Source organism: Anastrepha ludens, chromosome 6 (assembly GCF_028408465.1).
Source record: "Anastrepha ludens isolate Willacy chromosome 6, idAnaLude1.1, whole genome shotgun sequence".
NCBI lineage: Eukaryota > Metazoa > Arthropoda > Insecta > Diptera > Tephritidae > Anastrepha > Anastrepha ludens.
This window is the reverse complement of record NC_071502.1, coordinates 68,795,146-68,820,205: the sequence shown is the minus strand read 5'-3', so window position 1 is coordinate 68,820,205 and position 25,060 is coordinate 68,795,146. Positions and strand designations below refer to the sequence as shown.

The 25,060-nt window shown below is 33.9% G+C and overlaps 1 protein-coding gene across 16 annotated transcripts in view; it reads right to left on the bottom strand.

The window, feature by feature from the left end:
- Positions 1–25,060, bottom strand: part of LOC128867812 (transient receptor potential cation channel trpm) — a 319,297-nt gene that overhangs the window by 154,603 nt on the left and 139,634 nt on the right. For 7 of the 16 annotated variants that reach the window (XM_054109321.1, XM_054109324.1, XM_054109331.1 and 4 more), the window contains one exon: positions 11,520–11,576. The exons of the other annotated variants lie outside the window; for them this stretch is intronic. In XM_054109321.1, coding sequence (XP_053965296.1) covers positions 11,520–11,576 — 57 coding nt within the window. The remainder of the gene's footprint in view (positions 1–11,519; positions 11,577–25,060) is intronic. 16 annotated transcript variants of the gene reach the window in all.

Sequence of the window (25,060 nt, the reverse complement as noted above, 5' to 3'; positions counted from 1 at the left end):
TTGACGAACAATTTTCATGTGAAAGCAACATCAAAGTTATTGACAAATATTCACCACTGCGTCATTGCTCGAAATCTTTGATGTTGCACTCGCTAACGCATTGAAGACGCCTACTATTTCAGTTTTTGATAAGACTTGGAAGCAAAAGCTCCATGAACTAAAACGAAAAATGTACAGTAAATCATCAAAGCTTCACTTTTGTCAAAAACATATTCATTTGTGTTTAAAAACAACAACTAATAATTTTCAAAGAAAAAAAGAGACATCTCATCCAAAAAACTTTTTTTAAGATTTTACTTTTTCTTAGTACTTATAATTCACTTAAGGATGCGTACGAAAGATCCACAGAGATAATTTTATGCTTTCGAAAAAAATTAATAAAGGCTTGTTTAAATTAAAAAAAAATGCGTTGTTTTAATTCTTATAAACAGAAAAATTAAGATTTAATACAAATTTTGACAATTTTTTTTTCTGCTTCGAAATTTTTTTTGAAATTGCTTTTGAAATTTTACAGAAAGCAAATCAAAAGCTCGGTTAAATTTAAAGAAATGCCTTTTAAGCATGCGCATGTAAACTTTCATAGCGATAATTTTGAGCTTTCACAGAAAGATAATCAAAAGCTCGGCTAAACTTAATATATAAAATGTTTTAAGAATTCGATGGGACTTAATAAGATATTTGTTGACGCCCAATGCTCCAAATAAGAGTTAAAGTATCGTATATATGTGTGTAATATATATATATTAGGAAGTTTGGCAGTCTTTTAGTATGCATTTTATTTCTGATGTTTTTGAGCTTTCATAAAAGGAAAGGTAAGAGCTCGGTTAAATTTACAAAACTAATGGATTTTACTTTAAAATTTTACAAACACATATTAAAGCATCTGAATTTTGACAATCCTTTTGCAAAATGTGTGAAATTTCGTTAAGTTCGTAAACTAAAACATACATTTGACATTAAGATAAAGTTTTCTGTAAAAATGATATTTTTCCTAATTAATAAATTATTTTTTTTATATAATAATATTACAAAACTTTCGGCTTTTTAATGGGAAACAAATCAAACTATGTAAAATTTGACGAGAGAACTTAATAGGTTTCAAATCGGACTTAAAATTTTCAAGGACACATAGTTGGCTACAAACAGCTGGAAAACCTACTGCAAACTCTTCCGAGTAAACAAATACAAATGCAAACAAAAGTCAACTAACTGGCTTCAACGATACAAAAAGTTTCCATTCGAATTCCCACAAGATTAGCAGCCCTGCCAGATAACGTCATTAAAGTGAATGCGTTGGACTGTTTTAATAATCTCCAGAAGCCAGACAATCAGCTGTATATATCGACGTCAGCAAAGTAAACTTAGCGCAAATATTATAAATAAAAAACTCAAACATTATAAAGTGTGCGGAGCAGTGTGTGAAATTTTGCTATTATTAAGTTGATAATCAAGCTAAGTAAATATTTTCCGAGCGATGTCTAAAATTGACAATCCGCTTATCTCGCTGTTTTAGCGTCAAATCGCTAGCCCTAAACACATACACTCAGACATCCAGAGAGCGCTCCTATGCACCACCAGTTAGATTGCCCTGTCTCCTCGAGAATGCACTATTACACGTGCGGCAGCCGTATACTTGTAACTAACTGATGCTGCACAGCGCAACTGTGGCTTTTGCTGGCATGGCGATAAGACGTTGGCGGTGTCGGGTGTCTAAAATGAGTTTGCTTGTTTGGTAGCAGCCTTGCGCTTGTCAATCGAAAGAACTACAGCTAGCTTTACGCTTGCCACAGCTGAAACTACCGATGCAGTTATTGGCGGCGAGCACGTGCGTCAAGAGACAGAATGCGGCAGCAAGTGAGCAAGAGCAAGAGAGCAATACACAGAGCGGGCACATGAAATTCCTTAATGTATCCGCTTCCGCGCAACACTAAAATTAACTATAAATAACTTGACACAACGCTAATATCATACATCCGAAACGGCATCTACCAGCAACAACAGCAACTGGCAACTAGCATCCGCATCAACATCCACATCCACACACCGGGTTGTGCCACACATTGTTTGCATTGTGTCTGCCACTTGATGCGTTATAAGTGGAGATTGCACACGCTCAATGCAATTAGAAGGAAAGAGCGTTTAGCTGTTTTATCCCTGCGGAGGAAGTGTAATTTTTGGCAACTACGCTTCTCGTCAATTTACCGCTTACTTCAAGGCTCTCCGAAATACGCAATTAACCGCCTTTTATCTGTGATGGAATAGCGCCTGGAGATAAAAGTGTCAATTGCTTGCTTGACGGAGACAAGAGGATGTGTAGATATTATCTGTGTAATTTACATACACACATATGTATGTATATGTGTACACAACTAAATTGCGGCTTACTGTATTGTCCTATTCATAATGGGAGTGGTCTGACACGTTTCAAAAAATTAACTTGCTTAAGTGGGAGCGCCACTGTGAAAATTCAAAAAAATCATTTTTTTTTCGCATAAATTGTTAGCATAACTACTTAAGAAAATGTGGTAAAAATTTTGAAGCGAAATTCACTTTAATCCCGATTCTATGTGCACTTAAGTGAGCGCCCGTCGGTTCGGCCCTGTACTGCTTACGATACGATGCTTCAATTCAAACGCGTGTTTCTCGAAACGACTTTTTTTGATACGGTGGCAACGATTTCTCGAAGACTAATTAACCGAATTTAATTTTTTCTTTTTTTTTCAAAATTTTTGTTATCGCATTGGCTATCGTTGTACGTAGCCGATTTTAAAAATTTTGAAAATAACTATTTTTTTGGGCTTGTTGAAAATCAAACACACAGCGAAATTCAAATCAATACCATTTTTTCCAAAAAAAACTCGGCTACGTGTAACGATAGCCACTATTGTGTAGATTAATATGTTTTTGGTTTTTTGATTTCAGATGATTATTCATTGCTGTATCGCTGCCACCAGATGTCGTCATTTTTTTTAACTCGTTTCGTTTATTTACATAAATTTGTCAATTTTCACTATTTTATAATAAAAAATTTTCATCAACATAGTTTAATACATATATAATAAATTGCCTTTTGTTCAATCCTCGAATAATCATTCCTACTTACAAAAAAAAAATCCCAAAAATCGACTATTTTTTGACCCCGCACAGTGGTGTTCCCCCTTGAGGACAGAATGCTGAGGACTTGGTTTCAAGAAGCGTGAATGGAGCTTGTACGGGTTTAAGCTTTTAGGTGAGCTTGCCTTCGTAACAGAGAGGATTTGTGAGTGACCAGCATTTGGTTGGTCAAATAAAAAAAACAATTGTTTCTATAGTAGTGACAATTATTTTTTTTTTTCTTGTAATTCTCTTTCTTTGGACTCTAGTTTTAAGTCTAGCTGAGTTAGTTAAAGTTACAAGATAGCGATTTTTTTGTTTCCCCGCTTACTTACCCAACGTAAACACGAATGTTTTATAACCTCGACATCAGCAAAGGCATCAAAGACTTGCACACAGATTATAGTTGAGATATATCAATAAGAATTAATATCTTCCACTGAAAGAAAAAGTATTTTCGCGATAGGACTAATCCAATCAGCTTGCGATTTACAGGTAGGTGGCGCTTTCCCAACTTCTTCTTTAATTTCTTTCACATCCCTTTCTGAAGCTTCTGCTACAAATTCGTGGTAATTTGCAAAAGTCGCAATAAGTATTTGAGTTCAGTTCAGTTACACAGTGCATTTTAAGGGTATTTTATAGGAATAAATGAAGGACGAAAATTCTAGTTTCATATAGCAAAATTGCTAAAGTATTTTGAGGTTTCATTTTGAGTTTCAATAGAACCCTTTTTATGATAAAATTACATTTTTAATTATTTGTCAACCGGTTTTTCGAAAACCTGGAAAAAGCTTTAAAAACCATATTTGAGCGATATGCACACTTCGGACACATATAGTAAACAATGGTGAGAAAAAATTATTAAATCTCTTATATATATTATCTATATATATAAATGTGAAAATCTGTCCCTATGTTCGCTTATAACTCGAGAATGGCTGAACGGATTTATCTTATCTTGGTCTTGAATTATTCGTGGAGGTCTAGGGAAGGTTTAAAAGGTGAGAAAAATTCGAATAATTGCCGGGAAAATGGTCAAAACGTGGACCCGGGTAACCTTCGGATGTGTATATACAATATGGGTATCAAATGAAAGCTGTTGGTGAATGCTTTAGTTCAGAGTATTTTTCATGCCGCTCCGTGACTAGGGTCTCGAGATAGAGACCAAAACGTGGACCCTAGAATGTGTTTGTACAATATGAATATCAAATTGAAGCTGTTGGTGAATGCTTTAGTACAGAGTATTTTTCATGCCGCTCCGAGACTGGGGTCTCGAGATATAGGTCAAAACGTGGGCCCGGGTAACCTTCGGATGTGTATATACAATATGGGTATCAAATGGAAGCTGTTGGTGAATGCTTTAGTTCAGAGTATTTTTCATGCGTCTCCGTGACTAGGGTCCCGAGATAGAGACCAACACGTGGACCCTAGAATGTGTTTGTACAATATGGATATCAATTGGAAGCTGTTGGTGAATGCTTTAGTACAGAGTATTTCTCATGCCGCTCCGTGACTGGGGTCTCGAGATATAGGTCAAAACGTGGACCCGGGTAACCTTCGGATGTGTATATACAATATGGGTATCAAATGGAAGCTGTTAGTGAATGCTTTAGTTCAGAGTATTTTTCATGCCACTCCGTGACTAGGGTCTCGAGATAGAGACCAAAACGTGGTATTGAATAAATAAATAAATAGTATGAGAATAAAGAAATAAATAATATGAAAACCATATCTTTTCTGTTCTAAACCATATCTATTCTATTTTAGTGTGCCCAGCGAAGCGGGCCGGGTTTGCTAGTATAGATATATAATTGGCGCTTACACACTTTATATCGTGTTTACCCGAGCTTCTCCTCCTAAATGTGGCATGCGTCTTGATGTTGTTCCCCAAGTGAAACTCTCTTCCGAAAGCGTTTTTAAACCTTTTTTGTTTTAGGTAGGGAAAACTTATTTACTAGGGTTAATATATTCCATTGAAATATTTCTAGAAAAACTTTATTAGGGGTGTTCTCAGACAATATTTGTAGACTTGAAAGTCTATAAAAAGTAAAAGCGCAAACAATTTCCATAAAAAAGGCAACACTTATTTTTGGTTTCTTTCATTTACGTTGCAAATAAATAGAGCTCGGTCACATTCGTTTATGCTTAGTAAAACATATAGGCACTTGTATTTGCAAGTACTTACCCAGCCAGAAGCTTTTTGCAATCGCAATGGAAACGCCCACAAAAGAAATAATAAAAAGTGTTGCCTATCTCAAGGAGTATTGAGGAACTATTGGCTACTTGGCTTTCTGCACCCATTTACATCCCTTTTGTTTGAGAAAATGCTTAATGAAATTTTCCTAGGATAATTGTGCAGAACACTCTAACCCTCTAGCGACCGTATAAATGCGTTGTTTGTCAAGTTTCTCAAAAAGGGCTAAACAACCTGATTTGGAGATAACTAAAGGATTAAAATATTCTACGAAAATATTCCTTGTGAAATTCTACTATAGGCGATAAAATTTGGTATTTCACTCAGATAAGTATTTCAATGGTTTTTCCCACTTTTTCATGAAGCATTTAGGAACATACCCATAATTTAAAGAGTATTTAGACTAAAAAATACAAAAAGCTGTGGGGTTTTGCTATCTGATCATAGCACTTTTGTTCTAAATTTGTTTCATTGCAGAAAACTTGTTGCACAAAGTTAGCAACAAAGCCCCAGTCATCATTTGGTAATAAGCTCATTAAACATCTGACATTTCCTCTCAACCCAAATGTTGTTATTCCACATATTATTTTAAATTTTCAGAAACTTACAAGCATAGTGTATAATAAGTTTTGTTCACAGCTTAAAATCACTTAGAGCATAAAAAATAACACACGAGGACACACAAGCAAAATAATGTAGCTTTCGGGCATGGATCTTAAGGAACGATGTTGCTCTTAAACGTAACAAAAAGCTTTCATAATTCAACATGTATGTAAAGTAGATACTAAAATTAACAAAATTTGAACAAAAGTTACTTTGGCTAGGCAAAGCCCACAATGTTCAAATAATTTGACACTCAAAGTGTTAAGGCGGAATGAAAAAAGCCCATCCTAGGCAAACTTAACAAATACTCTCCCTCTTACAGTCTTCTTGGATATAAATGTACGCTAAAGTATTTTAAAAGCATTAAACCGAACGCGTAATATTAGGGTGGCATGGAGGTTGGAACACGGGGCGGATAAGTAACTTAAAGTGTAGCGCAATGAGCGTGAAAATAATTGAGTAAATTAGAGGAAAACAAGAACGTAAGAAAAAATCCAAAAGACAGACTGCAGGGAAAACCGGTAATTATTCTAAAAGGAATGGAATTGTACAGAAAGTAACCAACAGATAAGGATCGAGGATTCCTGAATGGAAGAAAAATGAGAGGCTTGGCCACCACTAGCACATATAAAATAATGAATTAAATTAAAATTCAATTGCATGAATTTTAAGTAAACTAATTTCTTGCCTACCAATTGTTTAGAAGGCAGAGGGTGGTACTTACGGTAACATATGTAGGTACTAAATGAAGGTTCAAGGCAAGCACTTTAACAAATATATATTTGCTATGAAAGTGTGTAACCGAAAGATAATAAAAGCATTTAACTTTTACACTAACTTTTAACATTAGTTGCACAGATGCATACTCGAAAGTGCGAACTTGCTGTAGGTACGTCTATCAATCGAGCTAAGAATATTTGTGTCATTAGAGTCAGGAGTCATGGTTGAGCTCTAGCGTGGCACGTAAAAGCTATTAATAAAACACTCCATCTGTTACATGCGACTTTTTTATATACACGTATGTATGTATGTATTCAATTCGTAAGAATATTTACTCGCAGAAAGTCTGCACGTAGCACAAATCACATAATTAGAGGGCGTAAAATGGGGGTATAAACTGAATGTACCAATTAATTAAAATCCATTAAAGATATCAGAGCAGAAAAAATCGGTGGTGTATGAGTATATATGTACTTATGTGTGTATATTATATATGTAGGTAAGAATATATACTTCAGCATGAGTAGTAATTTATACCAGAGCATATTGCGCAGCTAAAATCAAAATGCGTTCATGTGGTCATCTGTACATGCTATGTGGGATTTATGCAAGTGAGTACACTTCAGACTGTTGTATATACAGAAATATGTCAATAGTGAATTACGTGAATTTCTACTAAAGCTGTGTGGATAATAATGCTACGATATTTACTTGAAATAACAACGAACACAACAAATGCATTGTCTAGATTTTCGTAAAATGCTGGAAAAATGCATAAATTGGCATGAATTCTATGTAATTTATAAATATTTTAGCAAACAACTGCTTTATGAAATTTTCACAAGTTGTATAACATTTTTCTCTCAATTTCAGTGGATTTTTTTTTTGCAGTAGGAATTTTTTTGCAATAAAAACTGAGCAGCAGCTATTAAGTATTATCACATTGTATGCTCCTCACTCATGCCACCAGACCTTCTACACGATTTTTTTTCTCAAAAAAAATAATGAAAAGTGTTGCATATCTCAAGGAGTATTGAGGAGCTTTTGGCTACTTGGGTTTCTGCACCCATTTACATCCCTTTTGTCTGAGAAAATGCCTAATGAAATTTTCCCAAGATAATTGTGCAGAATAGATAAGTATTTTAATGGTTTCTCCCACTTTTTCAAGAAGCGTTCAGGAACATACTCGTAATTTAAAAATTAATTAGACTATAAAATTAAATTTAAATCTTGGCATTTATGTTTGTTTTTGTTTTCTTAGAATGAAATATATTTTAATTCACAAATATTTTTTGATTTTATTTATATAGGTATATAAAAGATAAAAGTAGAATATATAGGTAGAACTAGATATATACGATCAACGTTAATAACGTTAAATAATTTTGTACAAAAATTTGTAATATAGTTTATACTACTACGAGAACCATTTAATGCAAAGTTTAGCTTTCCACAAAATTTCATAAAAGTTTCGAGCTTTTTAATCAGATGTAATGAAAAAATTTGAAGTATGCAATTTTATAGCTAATTCAATTTCGGTAAAGTAAAGTGCAAGTGTCATGCAGATCAAAAATCACACTGGTTTTTAAGAATTTTTTCGGTCGCGGTCTTGTGCATTTTCTCCATTTAATGCATATTCCAAATTATTTTATATGGAAGAAAACACCCAACACCGCCAAAGACTGTTAAAAATCAAACAAGACCGAATTTTGAAAATTGGATGCAAAGTTCCGAGCTTTGCTTTATATGGTTATTGTTATAGTATAAACTTTATTTTTATGAAAAAATAATTGAAGTTACGAGATAAATAAATAAATGGTGAAATTTTGTAAACCCTTTTTGTTTTAGGTAGGAAGAGAGTTTAATTTGGGGAACAACATCAAGACGCATGCCACATTTAGGAAGAGAAGCTCGGGTAATCACCATATAAAGTGTGTAAGCGCCAATTATATACCTATATAATATATATAAGAGATTTAATAATTTTTTCCCACCATTGTTTACTATATATGTCCGAAGTATGCATATCGGTAAAATAAAATAAAAATAATTAAAACCAACTTTTTTGGTGATGACCTATAGGGCTGTCAAAATCGCAATGATGGTGCTTTTCAACTACCAAGAATCCGGTGATTATATCACGAGATTTTTGGCATTTTTAATTTAATTCATAAAAGCATCACAGACTTTAACTTTTTAGCAATTACACAATACGACTAAACCATCTTTTTCTCTGTATATTGGGCCAAACTACTTTTTTAACGATTGAATCATAACTAAAACAGGAATGTCTTTGATCTTTAAAGTTACCCTTCAATCGCGCAAAATGAGCCTTCCAAGGTAAAAATTATTAAAAATGAATGGAAATTCAGTTTAAGTTACTTTATTAGAAACATATTTATGTGCACGCTACAATATTATTAAAAGGGTGTAAATTTAACTATTTCTTTTTGTTAATCACGAAATAATTCCCACCTAAAATGTAAAAGTCCATTTAAAACCCCTATATTTATTATTTATTTACCATAGGAGGGCACTATTGATGGAATTTTCTTAAAGCTAAATTGTTGTAAATAATAAATATCTAAGGCCCGGAATCTCGGGACTGTCACAGGGATATCACGAAAATCCCGGGATCTTCAAAGTCGAAAATTACATTTACAACGCACACGCTGTCATTGACTGCTTTTGGCGAGAGAAATATTCCCCTTTCAGTGACGTCAACGCACCGGTATGTAAAACTTGCAAAATTGCATGCATTAGGTAACGAATTCTTTCCTTAACCGAAATAGATTTAATTCTTTGCGAATATCTCTTTTTCACTAATATGAAGAAATAGCTGAGACGTAAGAGATTTGTGTGATTTGCGAGAGTTTGAAAAATCTTAGTGTTTGCAGGGCATCAGAAATTGATAAGCATATAAAGTGGGCTTATTTTCAAAATTTTAAAGACTCGTTAAGGGGGGAGCCTGGTTTATAAGGTCAAAAAAATCAATTTTTTTTTTCGTTTCAAGCGATTCCTAATATATTTCATAATATTCACACAAAGTTACAGAGCCTAATTCTCAATATTTCCGTAGATACAAAGCCAAAGGTAGGCGAGTGTTAGGTAGTTACGCTGTGACCGGACAGCTATAGTACAAACTTTATCTTCTTTTCTCGACATTTCATTTTTATGATTTCTTTGAATTGGCGTACATGAATGAAAAAAAACTAATGAACCTTTTGAAATGAATCAGAGCTTGTTCCCTTCAATATTAAATTCTCTTCTATTTGAACTAAAAAATAGATAAAAAAAATTTTTTTCAAGATTTTATACCAAATTGAAGTGAATTTTTTTTATAGAAAGGCATTTTTTTCTTTAAAACCTCCAAAAAGTTGAAATTTTGGAATTTTTCTCAGTTTTCTTAGTTCATCTAGAATAAAAAATCATGACAATTAGAAATCCATTTGAATTTTTTGCTTTAGATAATAATTACGAGCTGTGTCTTGTACGCCAGTTGGAAACTCCAGCGTTGCAGCGCTCTACTAATTTCTATGTTAAACATTTTGTTCAACTTATTTTAACCAGTACAAACATTTTTTATACTTTTTAAATGTTCATTAAAAGATAGAAAAAACTTTACAGTGTTAAATTAATTTTTTCCTTAAAAAAAAAATCGCAAAGAGATGTAATTTTTAGACCTCATAAAACAGGCTCCCCCCTTAACTCAATTCCGCATTCTTTCGATATGATGGCATTACCTTTCTTGTCATTTAGACCTTGCATTATACTTGAGTAATCTTTAATAAACTAATAACCATTTTGTAAAATTATTTGTAATTTATTCGATGGGCGGTCGGGTGACGTTTTGACTTGCCTAAGAATAATATTTACATTTTGTTCCTTGAATTTATGAATATTTTATGATAAATTGCTGTTTTTGTGCTCGATTTTTAGTGCTTTTTCATCAAGAATATTGGCAAAATAATTATAACTAAAATTTTTTAATTACTCATTACACTATATGAATCATGTTCGGTTTGCTTGCGATTGGATTATTTAATGATTCGCTTGTTCTGATTTACGATTGCCAGATTCAGCAGATCAATTATGATATACACTCGTGCAAACAACACTCTCGAAGAACTCAGCTACTTTACTATCTGTATACGTAACAATTTTTGTGTACATAAATCAATTAAAGTCCAGTTCTCTTTTATTAGTACTTCAATTTTGTTTTTCTATATTTTTCTTTGTTTTATTATTTTCGCTGATTTTTTTTATTTGGTACTTCTGCGTTTAAATTGTAAGCACTCAGGAAGCAGTTGAACATTAAAAAACACCAATCAAGTAGACATAGCAAATCAAAAACATAGAATAAATATTGGGTAAGGAGAACATGTAAACAAACATACTTATAAACAAACATTTAACATTAAACAAACAAACGGACGACCGAGCGCACGAGCGCGTTCAAATCTCCTATGTATGTATGAGGGTACGTACGGGTGGGTGGGTAGGTGCTTAAGTGGAAAATAATATTTAGAAATCTTTACTTTTAATACATATTTACAAACGATGAAATAATTATTTGCGTTAAATTAATTAAAGCAATACTAAGCTAAATATTATTTTGAAAAATAATATTGTATCAACCCTCGTTTACAAAAGTTACAAATACGTGCGTACGTATATTTGAACAGACAAGTAGACAAATGAAAAATATGTAAATAAAGTATGTATGTAATATTTATTCACAATTAAATTAGTAAAATAAATTGGTTCAACGCATATGAAAATAAAATTGCATTAGCGGTGAATAAATAAGGAAAAAACATACTAAATTAAACCAAAGCTAAATAACCAAATAATTAAAAAATAATAATTTAAATTAAATAAAGAAATTAATTTGATTTCATTAGCTTACCCTGGGTACGGTTATGTTTATCAGCCCCCAACAGATTTTTTTCAGTCCCCATGGTATCTTTTGATTTTGAATTCAATTTGTATAATAACGGGTAGGTGGTCAATTGTGTAGATTTGGTTGCAATTCAATTTTCATTTTTGTGTTAAAAATTTTTGGTAACAATTTCATTGCGTTTAATTTTCAATTGCGATCAAATTCGATGCGGATGATGGGTAAGCACATTTCGGGTTTTATTCAATGCAATTTTTTACAGTTTATTCAATGCAATTTTTTACAGTTCATTTTAGTTGTTTTTCAATTAAGAAAAAAATTGTTTGTGATTTTGAAATGTGTTTTCATTAATTAAAGGCAAACAGTTTTTTTTTTTTGCAATTGCAAAATGGTTTTGTTTTTTAATTTTGTATTAATTAAAAAAATATATATTTCAATTTAAATAAAATTGTATTGTAATTACAATAAATTTTGTTTATTTAAAATGAAAAAAATTTTTGTAAAATTTTATTGCATTCAACAATTTTTTTAAGATTTTAATTTATTTTAATTTTGATATTATTTCATTTTTCAATAATTAAGGAATGTTTTTTTCGCAATTGGCACATGATTTTTTTATAGTTTTTTTTAATGATTTTTGAAGAAAATAATTCAACTCAATTGAAATATTTTTTTTAATAATTTTAAAATTAAAAAAATTAATACCATTTTTTCCAATTTTTTAATTTTACAATATTGTTTTTTTTTTTGTTTAATTAATATTTGAGGAAAAGTAAATTTTTAATAATTTTTTTTTTATTTAAATAAATATATTAAATTTAAAAATAAAAACAAATTCATAACATTTTTATTATTATTATATTTTTTTTTTAATGTTTAAATCATTTTTTATTAAAAAATTAATTTTTGAATTTTGGCGTGCAAGGTGAAAAATTGCAACACAATTCACATATAAACATTTGTTGCCCGAATGTGTAAAAAAATGCATGTTGTTGTTGCATTGATTACGGCGATGATGATGATTGATTGACAGATATGCAAATTTTTAATGACAATGATTGTGTATTTTGCACAAATTTTCGTTTAATTTGTTTTTTTTTTTTACGAACATTTGATGGAAAAGAAATGAAATGAGAAAAATATTTAAATTAAAAAAGAGTTATTTAAAAATTGAAGTGCATTTACAATTTCAGAAGTTTGGAAAGGGATTTGCAAAGTAGAGACAATAATAAGTTGGAGAGGAAAATGAAATTTTCAAATAACAGAAAAAGTTACCAAAATAGAGAAATTACAGGACAGGAAGTATAATAAATAATTAAAATATGTATTTTAATTAGATGTATGCAAACGGAAAGGGGAAAGAAAGAGACAGAGAGTGCGCGTTAAGAGTAAGAAAGCGCCACGAAGAAGAGCCAAATAAAATGCGTATTGATATTTATGTGTGTGTGTGTGTGTGCGTGTGTATATGTATGTATGTAAACATAGTTAAGTAGTGGAAAGTTGGAAATCGTTGAAATGAAGGATAGCGCAAATTGTTGAAAAAGAGTTTTGAAAAGAGAAGTAAACAAAGAATAAAAATTAGTATGAAATACTGAAGTAATTACAATATATCTCAGACACAATAAGTAAATATGTAGGTAGGTGTTGTAGGTAATTACGCTAATGAAATACAGTTATCTAAATCTAAAATTAACGAGGGCACTTTGCTTTTGCTTCATGTTGTTCACCTTTTGTTTTTTTTTTTCTTTGTTTGTTAGTGAGGAAACTGTGACTATCCATCCATCTCTTTTGTACTTAACAAATACAAAACTGTTTTTGGTGTAATCGTGAAAAATTGTTGCATTGTATATAAACTGTTTATATATAGGTATGTATGTATGTATGCTGGCAGAAGATGGTTTGTATATTGGCTGCTCTCTTGCTTTTGGACTTTGACTACTGTTGTTTTGCGTGACTGACTAAAACCAGACCACTTTTATTGGCGGCCGCAGTTGCTAGCTACTACTTTTAACTGAGTAATAAAAATTCACAAAATGTTTTACTTAAAAATAAAATATACTATTTTACATAAACATTGTTTATGTTTGTTTGCATACTTAAATACAGTAGCGATATGTGTGTTTGCTGATGGCGCTTTACCAGTGCAAGTAGCATATAATCCTGGCATATAATTACAAAAAATTGTTTAGCTAATTTAAGCTTTAACATCTACAGTTTCTTTGTACAAAACTAATCTACATAATGTACATATTTATACTTTTTTGTGTGGTGGTATTTTCTACACATACATAGACATTGGTAAGAAGCACATATACATATACATATATCCTTACATACTACTTAACAGTACATAAATTATTATTATTGTATTACATAGCTTTGTCCACAATACTTATAATACAGATTCACTGACAAATACATTTTATATATACAACTGTGTGACAATAAAAATAAACCTTTATCGAGGCATATGAACACCCAACTGTAGTTCTATTCAAGTACAAAAAGCCGATACTTCTCCGTAATTTTGTATTTATTAAATATGAACACATTGAATCATTTCATTTAAAAGACGATATTCAGCTGCTTAAATTGGTCAACAAAGCGTTAATATATCTAGAGAAATATTGGTTGAAGAAATGAAAAACTAACAAAAATTTTAATTTTTAATTCTTCTACATTCTTTCATTTTGAATTGCGTTTTAAACGACTATTTTTTATGGGGAATTCCCTCCATATATAGAGGTTAGTGGCAAATAAGTTTTTCCCAAGAAATAAGCAGCCCCGGACCAGCAACGGGTACTGGATACGGTCGCAGTAGGTTGGACAGTGCGCTAATAATAATAATTTTATAAAAACTAAAAGTTCGAGTTCATCACCAACAATGCGAGGAAGTGCCGCCTTTCAATAAGCATTTAGCCCAAAACACGGACGCTGTAGCCAGTGAAAAACGAGAAGCTGCACCACCTGCTAAATCTAACATGCCACCCATATCCTGTGGATACGGATCCTTGGCTAACAACCTATCGTCCCTAATTAACATTTTTTACTGAAACCGAAAAAAGTTCGGCCCTATCAAAGCCAGCTGCTCTAATCATTATTATTTACCAGTGTATGTCTAGAAAAAGAAGAAAAAGTTAAGAAGTTAAAAAATCGCATTAAGACATTGTACTGGCTGCTTGTACCAAATTATAATTGAAAAATAAGGTCCTTATATTGCACCGATCTGGAAATATGGAATTGAGGTTTGGGGCATTGTTGCAAAAAGTAACACAGGTATACTGCAACGAGTCCAGTGTACAATACTGATGTACCTTGATACATACCTAACGCAGATATGCATCGCGAACTTGACATCGATACTACTGAAGAGACAATACAAAGCGCTAGCATAAGACACATAAGCAAACTATTGTATTGTATATTGACTCACACAAATTCTGTGATGAGAAGGCTCCCAAGTAAAGAGAAATCTACCCAAAGTCAGCTTAACCCTCAAACACCAACGATCTTACGAAAGCAATGTAGTTAAGGGGTTATATACCTTGGGTTTTTCAAAAAAATCAAAATAAATTTTATTTCTTTATCGTAAAGTACAATCCCTTGAGAACATTTTCCAAAAATTTCATAGAGATCTCAGCAATAGATCGAAAGTTACCGCGTTCTAAATTGTGCGTCGTCACGTCCTGAGCGTACGGCCTCATGCGGCGCTTGAAACTTTAAACGCGATTATCTCAAAAACGTGTTTTTCCAAAAATGCTTTTGCGGTGGACGCGATTGCAAAAAAAGTATTCAACCGATTTTTATAATTTTTTTTTTAAATTGTTCGTAATTGATGTCGCCTCTTAGTGAACGATCAACTTTTTATGTATAAATTTTTATTTTGCAGATATGAATTTTTTAATGCCAATTTTAGGACTGTAGAAGTGGAGTTTTTTAAAAACATGTTCCTATTTTCACAAAAATCAAAATATTTAATATATTGATCGTTCACTAAGAAGATATAACCCTATACTAATGAAATCTTTTCGATTTTTTGATTTCAGTTGACTTGGTGGACTTGAATCGCGTCCACCGCAAGCCTCTTCCAAAAAAAGGGTCTTGGGGGAAAACGCCATAACTCCGCCATTTTTAAATATTTTTACACAAACAAATCCTTTTTTTTTTCTTTAAACATTGTAATATCCAATAATAAAAACTTTTATACAATAAAATTATTGCTACATATCTTTAAAAAAAACCCAACTTTCGCTAATTTCACCGGACCACAAGGTATATAACCCCTTAAGGGGTCCCGGTGGTCGAGAGCTAGAAAGTTTGCAATCAAAAAAATTAAATCGATATTTCAATTTTTTAGAACTTTTATTTAACTTATTTTACATACCAAAATGAAAAAAAAAAAATTAATTTTAATAATTTTAAAAATGGCGCTGAAGTTGATCCTCCAGACAAACTGGACCTGGACGGTTTTGTCCATTTTGGCCTTCTATTTATCTGAACAAAAACCAAAAAAATTATAATATTAATCTGTATGACTTTAACTATGTCCCGGGTTAAAAAACAAAAAAATTACAAATGTGCGGTTTTGAATTTGACACTCTGAAAATCGGGTTTTTTTCAGTTTCTAGTACGAGCGATAGCCATTGATGTTGTGAACAACATATTAAAATCAGACGATTCGGTATTTTTTTTGACAACACCAGGCCGAAAAAACTAGTTTTGAGATAATTGAGTTTAAAGTTTTTCATTTAAATGCGACCATTTTTTCCGACCCGTGACGAATCTGACTCTACCTGCTAAAACGGCTGTAGAATCGAAAATGCTGGGAATATCCTTCCCAAAATTTGACAATATTATATAATCTTAAAAGGCTATAATTTCGAAATATAAAAAAATCGATTTTTGGAAAATTCTACACCATCGGGACCCCTTTATTGTCAACTAGACTTATTTGTCATTGTTATTAATCACTAGTTTTAAAAGCTATGTAAATTTCCTCCAAATGAGCTTGAGGAATTGACACTTCAATATCACTCTCTCACTCCATCTCGTTGTAAATTAAATTACTTATTGTATAACGACAGATAGGTATAATATTTTATAGAAAGAAATAAAAAATAAATTTAAAAAAAATACCTATAAATCATCAACATCTTTTAAGACTTGGGACAGATATTGGCCACATTTCTTTCGTCATAAAAAAATTCACCAGACATATTCTGGAAAAAGGAGAAAATTTGGGAACCGGTGGTTTTGTATTATAAAAAAATACGTAAAACTGGCCAATTGCCCGGATGTTTTACCTTCTTCCTGCTGCATTCTTTAAAATATATATATCCGAATAAGTAAACACGAAGTGGCGCAAAGTTAATCACTGTTGCTCAATCAATGTTGCTTTGCAATTACTTTTTCACTAAATAAAAAAAATGATTTTGAGTGAAGTAAAACTTTATTTTTGCTTTTACTATCTCTATTGTTTGTCTGTTTGTATACCGCGATTGTCTCGTTCACAAGTGTCAACAAATATGATTAACAAAATACGCAACTTACAAATCTTTCAACAGGGTGATTCATGTTGCGCCACCTTGTACATAAATATGATTTATTGCTTTTTCGGTTCTTCATCCAAATTTTTGAATTCAAACTTCTGAGTATGGTGTTTTTTCTGATTGACTACTAGTCCTACTCCCTTGAAGACCGTAGTACAACTTTTTAGAAATCCCTCCTTTAATAGTAATGCCAAATGCAACCCTTGCATCGCTCCCGCCCAACCAACTTAAGGAGAGCAGTTTACGCATAATTCTCGTTTTGACACCGAGTCAGGAAAGACATGAGCGTGTAACATTAGTCTCCTAGGGCTAGACCAGCTAAGACCACCACTTCGACGACTTATGTGTGCATATATAAAGGCAAAATAATGCACTCCATTTCTTCAACCTTCTCGGCCTGGGAATTTGATTAAAAATTTTGCACCATAGCATATATAGGGTTTTTCAGTAAGAGCGCTTCAACTTTTGAACTTTTTTGAATAAAACACAAACGGTTTGACTTTTTTAAAAAATTTTTTTTTTATTATCAAGTTTGAACATATACATTGAAGTATGAAATTCGATTTCTTTTGCATGATCACCGCGTGCACGGTTTACGAAGTCCAATCATTGAACCCAATTTTCGACCACTCTTTTGCATAAATCGGCCGAAATTCCAGCAATTTCGCGTTCAATATTGGCTCTGAGCTCACAAATCGTCGCCGGCTTGTTACTGTAGACCAATGACTTCACATAACCACAAAACGGGAGGGCTTGTTAAATGGAACGTAAAATGGCCGTAATGCTCTTAAAGTAGCAGCAACAGAACGATTATTTTCATAAAAAATTTGCACGATTTGCAATGGTTGCTCAAGTGTGTAGCGTTTCATGATAAAATGTATTAATGAAGTTTACAAATGACAAGCGAAAAAAAAAAATATTGCGTCGTTCGCCCTCCCTCGGAAAAAAGTTGAAGCGCACCTATTGAACAACCCTATATTTTTAGTACTACAGTCAAAGTTTCTAATGAAGTCTCCTCAAGGCTACTGGTTGCATTAAGATAAGAAGAGAAATCAGTTTCGAAGTGAACTACATCTCTGCAGCTCTAATCCATTCAGTAATAACTATTTGGTAAGAATTTGACTCACCCGGATAAAGAGACATAGGTTACAATCCGGCTTTCTGAAACTAAAAGGTACTGGAATATGATTCTGGCAAAAAACTGCCATGGAAGCCTAATACTGAGAAAAATACAGAAGGGACCTCTCACCTGCAGTTGGTCTTACAAGACTAATAATAGTGTCTGTCTGGACTCTTTATCTGATCGGAAAAAGTTATGCTGGTTAAACAGCTGGAGAGAGTGCAATGAGCCCTGTCCGTGACATACGTGTACACTCTGCGCATTTAATCTGCGTCGTAATGATTATTCAAACACTCCAATTAACGTAAGAGGGCGAATTCATGTGATCCTTCTTCACTCACATTCTTTCAAATGTAAGGGATCATACTTGGAACCAAGATCAAACATGCTTCGAAGTTGGATGGTAATTTTGAAAGAGTATTATTTTGCAAGAAACTCTTTATCAAATTAAATTTTAGGCTTACGGACCATTCCGGTGTATTTCACACGAAGCTGACTACTATTATAGAAGCAGCCGATGCAGTTTCCACTGGTATAATACTTTTTAAAGACACTAATATTTATTCCGATAGCCAAGTGCAACTAATAGGGTCTATTCTTAACAAGAATGATTTTTTTCCAGCTCAGTGTTTGTTACTGAAAGGCGCAACTAACCAAGAACTTGACAGTAGAAGCTGAAGGGTATTGGAGCCTGAAAGATTTCAAAGTGCGGGCCGATGATAGTCTATGCGGTAGAACGCAAACGTAATTTAATTGGAAAATTAGAATTCATGTAATTAAGTAGTTGCATGAAGTGCACGTATTGGCAGTTCGATGGCGTATTGACAATTTGTGTCACATACAGGGTGGGCCATATAGCGTTTGCCTTTTGAACCACCTTTTTTTTTGAGAATGGTAACACAAATGACATGTCAAATGTGTTCATAATTTACCTTTACCTTTAAACATTTACGAAATGGGACGCTATTCGCTTGAACAAAATTGGAAAATATTGAAAACCTATTTCCAAAGTGGTGAGTCTTCTTCTTTTCTGATTTTCACATCGGTGGCTACGTCAATAAGCAAAATTGTCGGATTTGGGGCTCAGAAAATCAACACGTAGAGAAGCAAATGTATCCACGAGTTACTGTTTGGTGCGGTTTTTGGTCTGGCGGCATCATCGGGCCATTTTTTTTCCGAAAATGAGCGAGGAGCCGCGGTTACAGTAAATGGCAGGCGTTACCGTGACATGCTCAACGACATGGACGACATTTGGTTTCAACAGGACGGAGCAACTTGTCACACTACCAAAGTTACACTCGAACTTTAGGTTAGCGCTTTTGAAAACCGAATAATCAGCTGAAATTCCGATATCAATTGGCCGCCTCGGAGCTGTGATTTAAACCCATTAAACTATTTTTTGTGTGGAGCCGTTAAGGACAAATACTATGCGAACCATCCAGAGACGATTGATGCTTTAAAACACGAAATCGAACCCGAAATGCCATTCATGAAATTGGAGCCCAAACAATCGAAAATGTGCTTAAAAATTGGGTTGATCGAATGGCCTACTGTAAAGCCAGTCGTGGCAGTCATTTGAACGATATTATTTTTCATTCATAAATGACAAAGTTCAATCTTCAAAATAAAAAAAAAAGTTTGAAAAAATATTGATTAGTTTTTTTTTTTATAGCCGTTTCAAAACGCAAATTTTACATGGCCCACCCTATACTTGCGTTGAGTTCTTGCATGTAGCATAACTAAATCCACTCACATGTGGATGCATTCACAGATATTATGGCGACATAAATTAGAACTTCGCTGCTGGATGGGTTCATGATTTTTATGCGATTAAGTCTATAAAAAATTATTCTGCACGGAGAACGCACATAGACGAGTATATGAATGTGTGTAGATATATAGCGGATATTGAGCAATAAAATGTAGAAAAACATAAAAAGCTAGCACTTTTACAGCCAAATGTATTAATTTGTCTACCATTAAAGATGTGGGATTATGTGGATGTACGTGCATGTGGGTTGGGAAAAGTACTAGCACACAGAAGAACTACTGAAACAAGAGATAATGCACCGCTGCATATTTGAAAGTATATTTCCAAGTGCACTTTAGCACTTACAGTTATTAAGTGAATGAGTGCTCATGTGAACAAGCACGCACACACACCCACACACAATGGAAGAGTAAACAAAGCATGCCGATTTCGGCGACATTCCAATCCTGTATAAAAAGAAATCACATTGAGATATGTGGAATTGTCGTTGGGAATTTCCTACAAAAAGAAGTAAGTAAATGTAATGCAGAGAGGATTTTTAATTAAGTCTTCATTTCCAGTACTTTGAATCGCTTGGCTCTTTCACCAACAATGCTACACCTTTAGACAATCGCCACAGTAGCGCCAACTGATTGCAAGAGGATAACAAACGAACTTTGACAGAAAGGCTACATTCGTTGATGCTATTCTGAAATAGAGATCAAAGCTCTCGCTCAAAACTACCTGGTGCAACACAGACAAAGGTGTGCAAGTGGTTACAAGGGCCACATTCGTTCCACACACTGAAAAGACACCAGAAAAAGTCACTTACTATGCGACTGCACTTTGAGGTATGGAATTTTTGAACGATCGATTAAAGTAAAACGGTTTCAGCAACTACTCCAGTTCATTTACAAAACGAATTCCTTCAAATGCTACAGTGGAGTACAGATGCTACAGTAGGTCAACAAAAAGGTACCAAAAGCGAGCCTTAGCATGCTGATAGATATATAGAAAGAAATTTAATGAAGCACTTCGCTTGGTAGATATATTGTGTGCTCTTCTCTTCACCCTTACATGAGCCACTCGGCAATATCCCAAGCTCGTATAGAAGACTTCGGGGTCTAACGTGAGCCGTAAGGAACTCCGAAAGCACTCTCAAATTATCCTTTGGAATATTTATAGGGCGTTAAAGTGTCTGAAGTTATGACCCCGGAGTAAAAATTTTGTCTAACGTTTTTTCATAGCGTGCGGCCAGTATAGGTTTCTTAGCCTTTTATCCTCAGCTCCTCCTAGCACTTATCAGTGTTGTCACACCGCCAGAAAGTGTGCGAGTTGCTTTGGTGTATAAATGTTATCTACTTATGATACTAATCCCAAAAATGCAGATTATGTTACAAAGAATTGCATATAAATCTTAAAGCGCTTTTGAAGTTAACTTCTTTCAGAGAATATCAAACACCCAAAAATCTTTAATAAAAAATATACCTCCACTTAGAATTGGGAGCACTTGCCTAAGCATGGAGCTTATAAGCTGAGCGGCTAAAAAGTCCTTGAACATCGCTACCCTGTTGTTGCTTTCTCATACACATTTTCCGCATTTCGGCTTACACTGACTTTTACGACTATGCCCCTGGCGACATGTAAGCCAGATAGATACACCTCCAATTGCCAATAATTAGCGACAATCGCTAGAGACAGTTGCATACCTGTAGCATTAGTAGACAGACATGGCCAGAACGGTATATGGGTCGCTCTACCAGTATATTTAAATTTAATAGGAAAAGCTTTAGAATATTACTAGGAGTCCTATCTGGACACTGTCTTATAGGAAGACATGCCAGTAACATTGTGGTACCATATTTTGACTTTTCTAGAGGCTGTCTGGGTGTAGAAGAGGAAGAGCCAGTTGACCGCCTTCTTCGCATCGCTCTGTGTAGAAGAAGGTTGAATTTGCACGCAATCGTTTTTCTGGACAGCATCGCAGACAATATAAAATTAGCTAGACTAACAAGGTTTTTAAAGTCCATAGGATGTTTAAAAGAGGACCAAGAAGAGTAAGGAAGGGATAGTTCGGGTTATATCACACGAGGCCTCTATGCGTCTTAAGACAGCCACTTTACCTAACCTAACCTAACCTAACCTAACCTGTGATACCGGCGAGCAACTTAAGTTACAATTTACCACTTTTTGAAAGCTAATGCACATTTTCACATCTTTTTGGAAATCCGATTTAAGTTTGATTTTGAAAATGGTTTTGTTTTGAAATCGCCGACGCCCCATACACTAACAACGCAAAGAATTCTTTATACTTTTGCTCTTAGTAGCAACAAACCCAAATATGCTGATTTCTGCAACACTTGTTGGCTGGCCACATAAGTGGATTATCTGTGTCATGGACATCAAAAGAAAAAATTATTGCCAAAGAAGCACTATTGAAATATACAGCAAAAAACATTATCAGACGTTTTTATCCTGCCGCATTTGTTTTGATTTAAAAGTGTCAGGAATATGTGTCGATTGGATTCGTACACATACACACTTACACAAATTAATTTATTTATGACTAAATTGAAGAGATTTTCTTTTTGCAAAATTTCATATTCAATGAGCTTAAATGAAGCCATAATTTAATTACGGAACAATTTGTGCACACCAACAGGAGCATCAATCTCCAACAAAATTCACACGGAGTCACATAAAGAAATATATTGTAGGTACGAATGAAAATTGTACCAATTGTACGTGTATGCTCGCACAAATTTTTGTATTTGTAAAAGAAATCTACATCTATGGAAAAAAATTTATATACGAATGCGCATAAATTCCCTTCACTTACGATAGTATTCAATATTTGTTCGGTAGTTCAATCCCTGGTTTTCATTATGCCACTTTTGACAACTTAATTTGACACGAAATGCTTACATACTGTCATTTGACATTTTGCCGCGGCTTCAAATCGAAGCAAATCAAAATTTCATTTCGATTAAAACGACACTGTGCGTCATAAAAAATTGCATATAAACACCAGGTATCCATTTCCATTGTAGCCGTAATCTTTAATGAAGGCAACTGTTTGCCTTGGGGAAAAATTAATCCGTTAATTTTTCGTAGAATTTTTGCGCAAATGGTTTCAAATTGTTTTATGGTCGATCTTTAGTTCCTGGCTGATGCTACGACTACTAATATGCCGGTCAATTTCGACTATATCTGTGATTTTGTCATAATTTTTGACATTCTCGGCATTTTCTTTAACATCAAAAATGCCTGAACGGAATCGACGAAACCAAAATTACACCATTCACAATTTCATCAGCCTGGCCTGCATTTTCGTCCTTATCAAAGAAAATGTAACCAAATTTCTCTTTGTTGGCTTCCATTCTTAGCACCCTGTAACTCACAACTGTATGGTACAAACAAATTGCAGCAAACGAATTTCTTTAGTGTGAAATGTCACCTTGACAACAAGTATAAACTTTAAAACGTTTGATCGATACTTTACGAGATATCGATCACTACCGCCGTCTACCGAGAAAATAATGTATTTCTTGTTCCCCAAAAATACCTATATATTTTTCGTCTATAATTGGTCAGCTTGCAAGTGGTATAATTGTAGTCACTTTGGAACTAGTATGACTTCTTCCATCTTCGTGAACTAGAATTGCTCCTAAATAGTTTGGCCTGGCATTACCAAGTAAATTGAACTTTATCGCCACACCACAGGCAACATCCTCACGCCACGGCTAGTGAATCGAAAAAGTCGCTAAAACTACATACTTATAATGAATCACTTCTCGTTTGACATATTTAACTATCTGTGTGCTTATCTTCATACTTTCACGCCTCACTAAGTTTAACAGAAAGTTAATGAGAGGAATAAAACCTACGTAGACAGTCATAAGACAAACCGACATACTGTGGGCAAAAAGTAAGGTGAATTTATTTGTCAAACTTCGCGGGATTAAAATTTCGCTCTAGTTATTTTTTCATGAGTTGGCAGCACGGTTAATAATATCTGGGCCAACTTTCATGTGAATGTCATTATCAGTAATATATTTACGCTTGTGTTTACCAAACGACCAAGAGTGCATTTTTCGATTTTTACAATGTCTGATTTGATTGAGCAGAGAAGTGCCATCAAATTTTGTTTGCGGAATGAAATTTCGGCTTCGGAAACGTTTAGCATGTTGCAGAAGGCATTTGGTGATTCGACCATGTCGCAGAAAAATGTTTATAAGTGGTACAAAGACTTCAAAGAGGGTCGAGAACGTGTTGATGACTTGGAGCGCTCCGGACGACCATCGACGTCAACAGATGACCAACACGTCAATAAAGTGAATGAGTTAGTGCTCAAAAATCGTCGGTTGACTGTTAAAGACCTTACTGATATGATTGGAATATCAGAAGGATCTGTGAAAACCATTTTGAAAGACCATTTGGGCCTACGAAAAGTCAAATCTCGTTTGGTACCGAAAACTCTCAATTTCTTGGAAAAAAGTCGTCGCGTTGATGTGTGTGAAACACTGCTTTCAAACTATCAGGACAAGCTCAAATGAATCATTACGGGAGATGAGATTTGGATTTATGCTTAAGACCCTGAAACAACCGACCAATAAAGCGAATATCGTGCTAAAGGCGAGGCCAGACCGAAAAGAGCACGTCAAAGTCGTTCAAAAATAAAGGTCATGATGACAGTTTTTTTCGATTTTCGTGGTGTGGTGCACTATGAATTCCTTCCACCTGGCCAAACTGTTAATAAGAAATATTATTTGAGCGTTATGCGTCGTTTACGTGAAGCAATTCGTCTAAAAATACCAGAATTATGGGCCAACAACTCTTGGTTTTTGCATCACGATAATGCACCGTCTCACACTGCACTCGTTCTTCGTGACCATTTCGCCAAAAACTCCATGCATATCGTTCCGCAACCACCGTATTCGCCTGATTTGGCTCCGTGTGACTTCTGGCTATTCCCAAAACTCAAGAGACCACTCCGGGGAACGCGTTTCGAGTCGATTGAGGAGATAAAAGCTGAATCGAAGAAGGTGCTGATGGCTATACCGGTAATGCACTATTTGGCATGTTTCGGGGATTGGAAAAACGTTGGCATAAGTGTATTTCATCGAGAGGG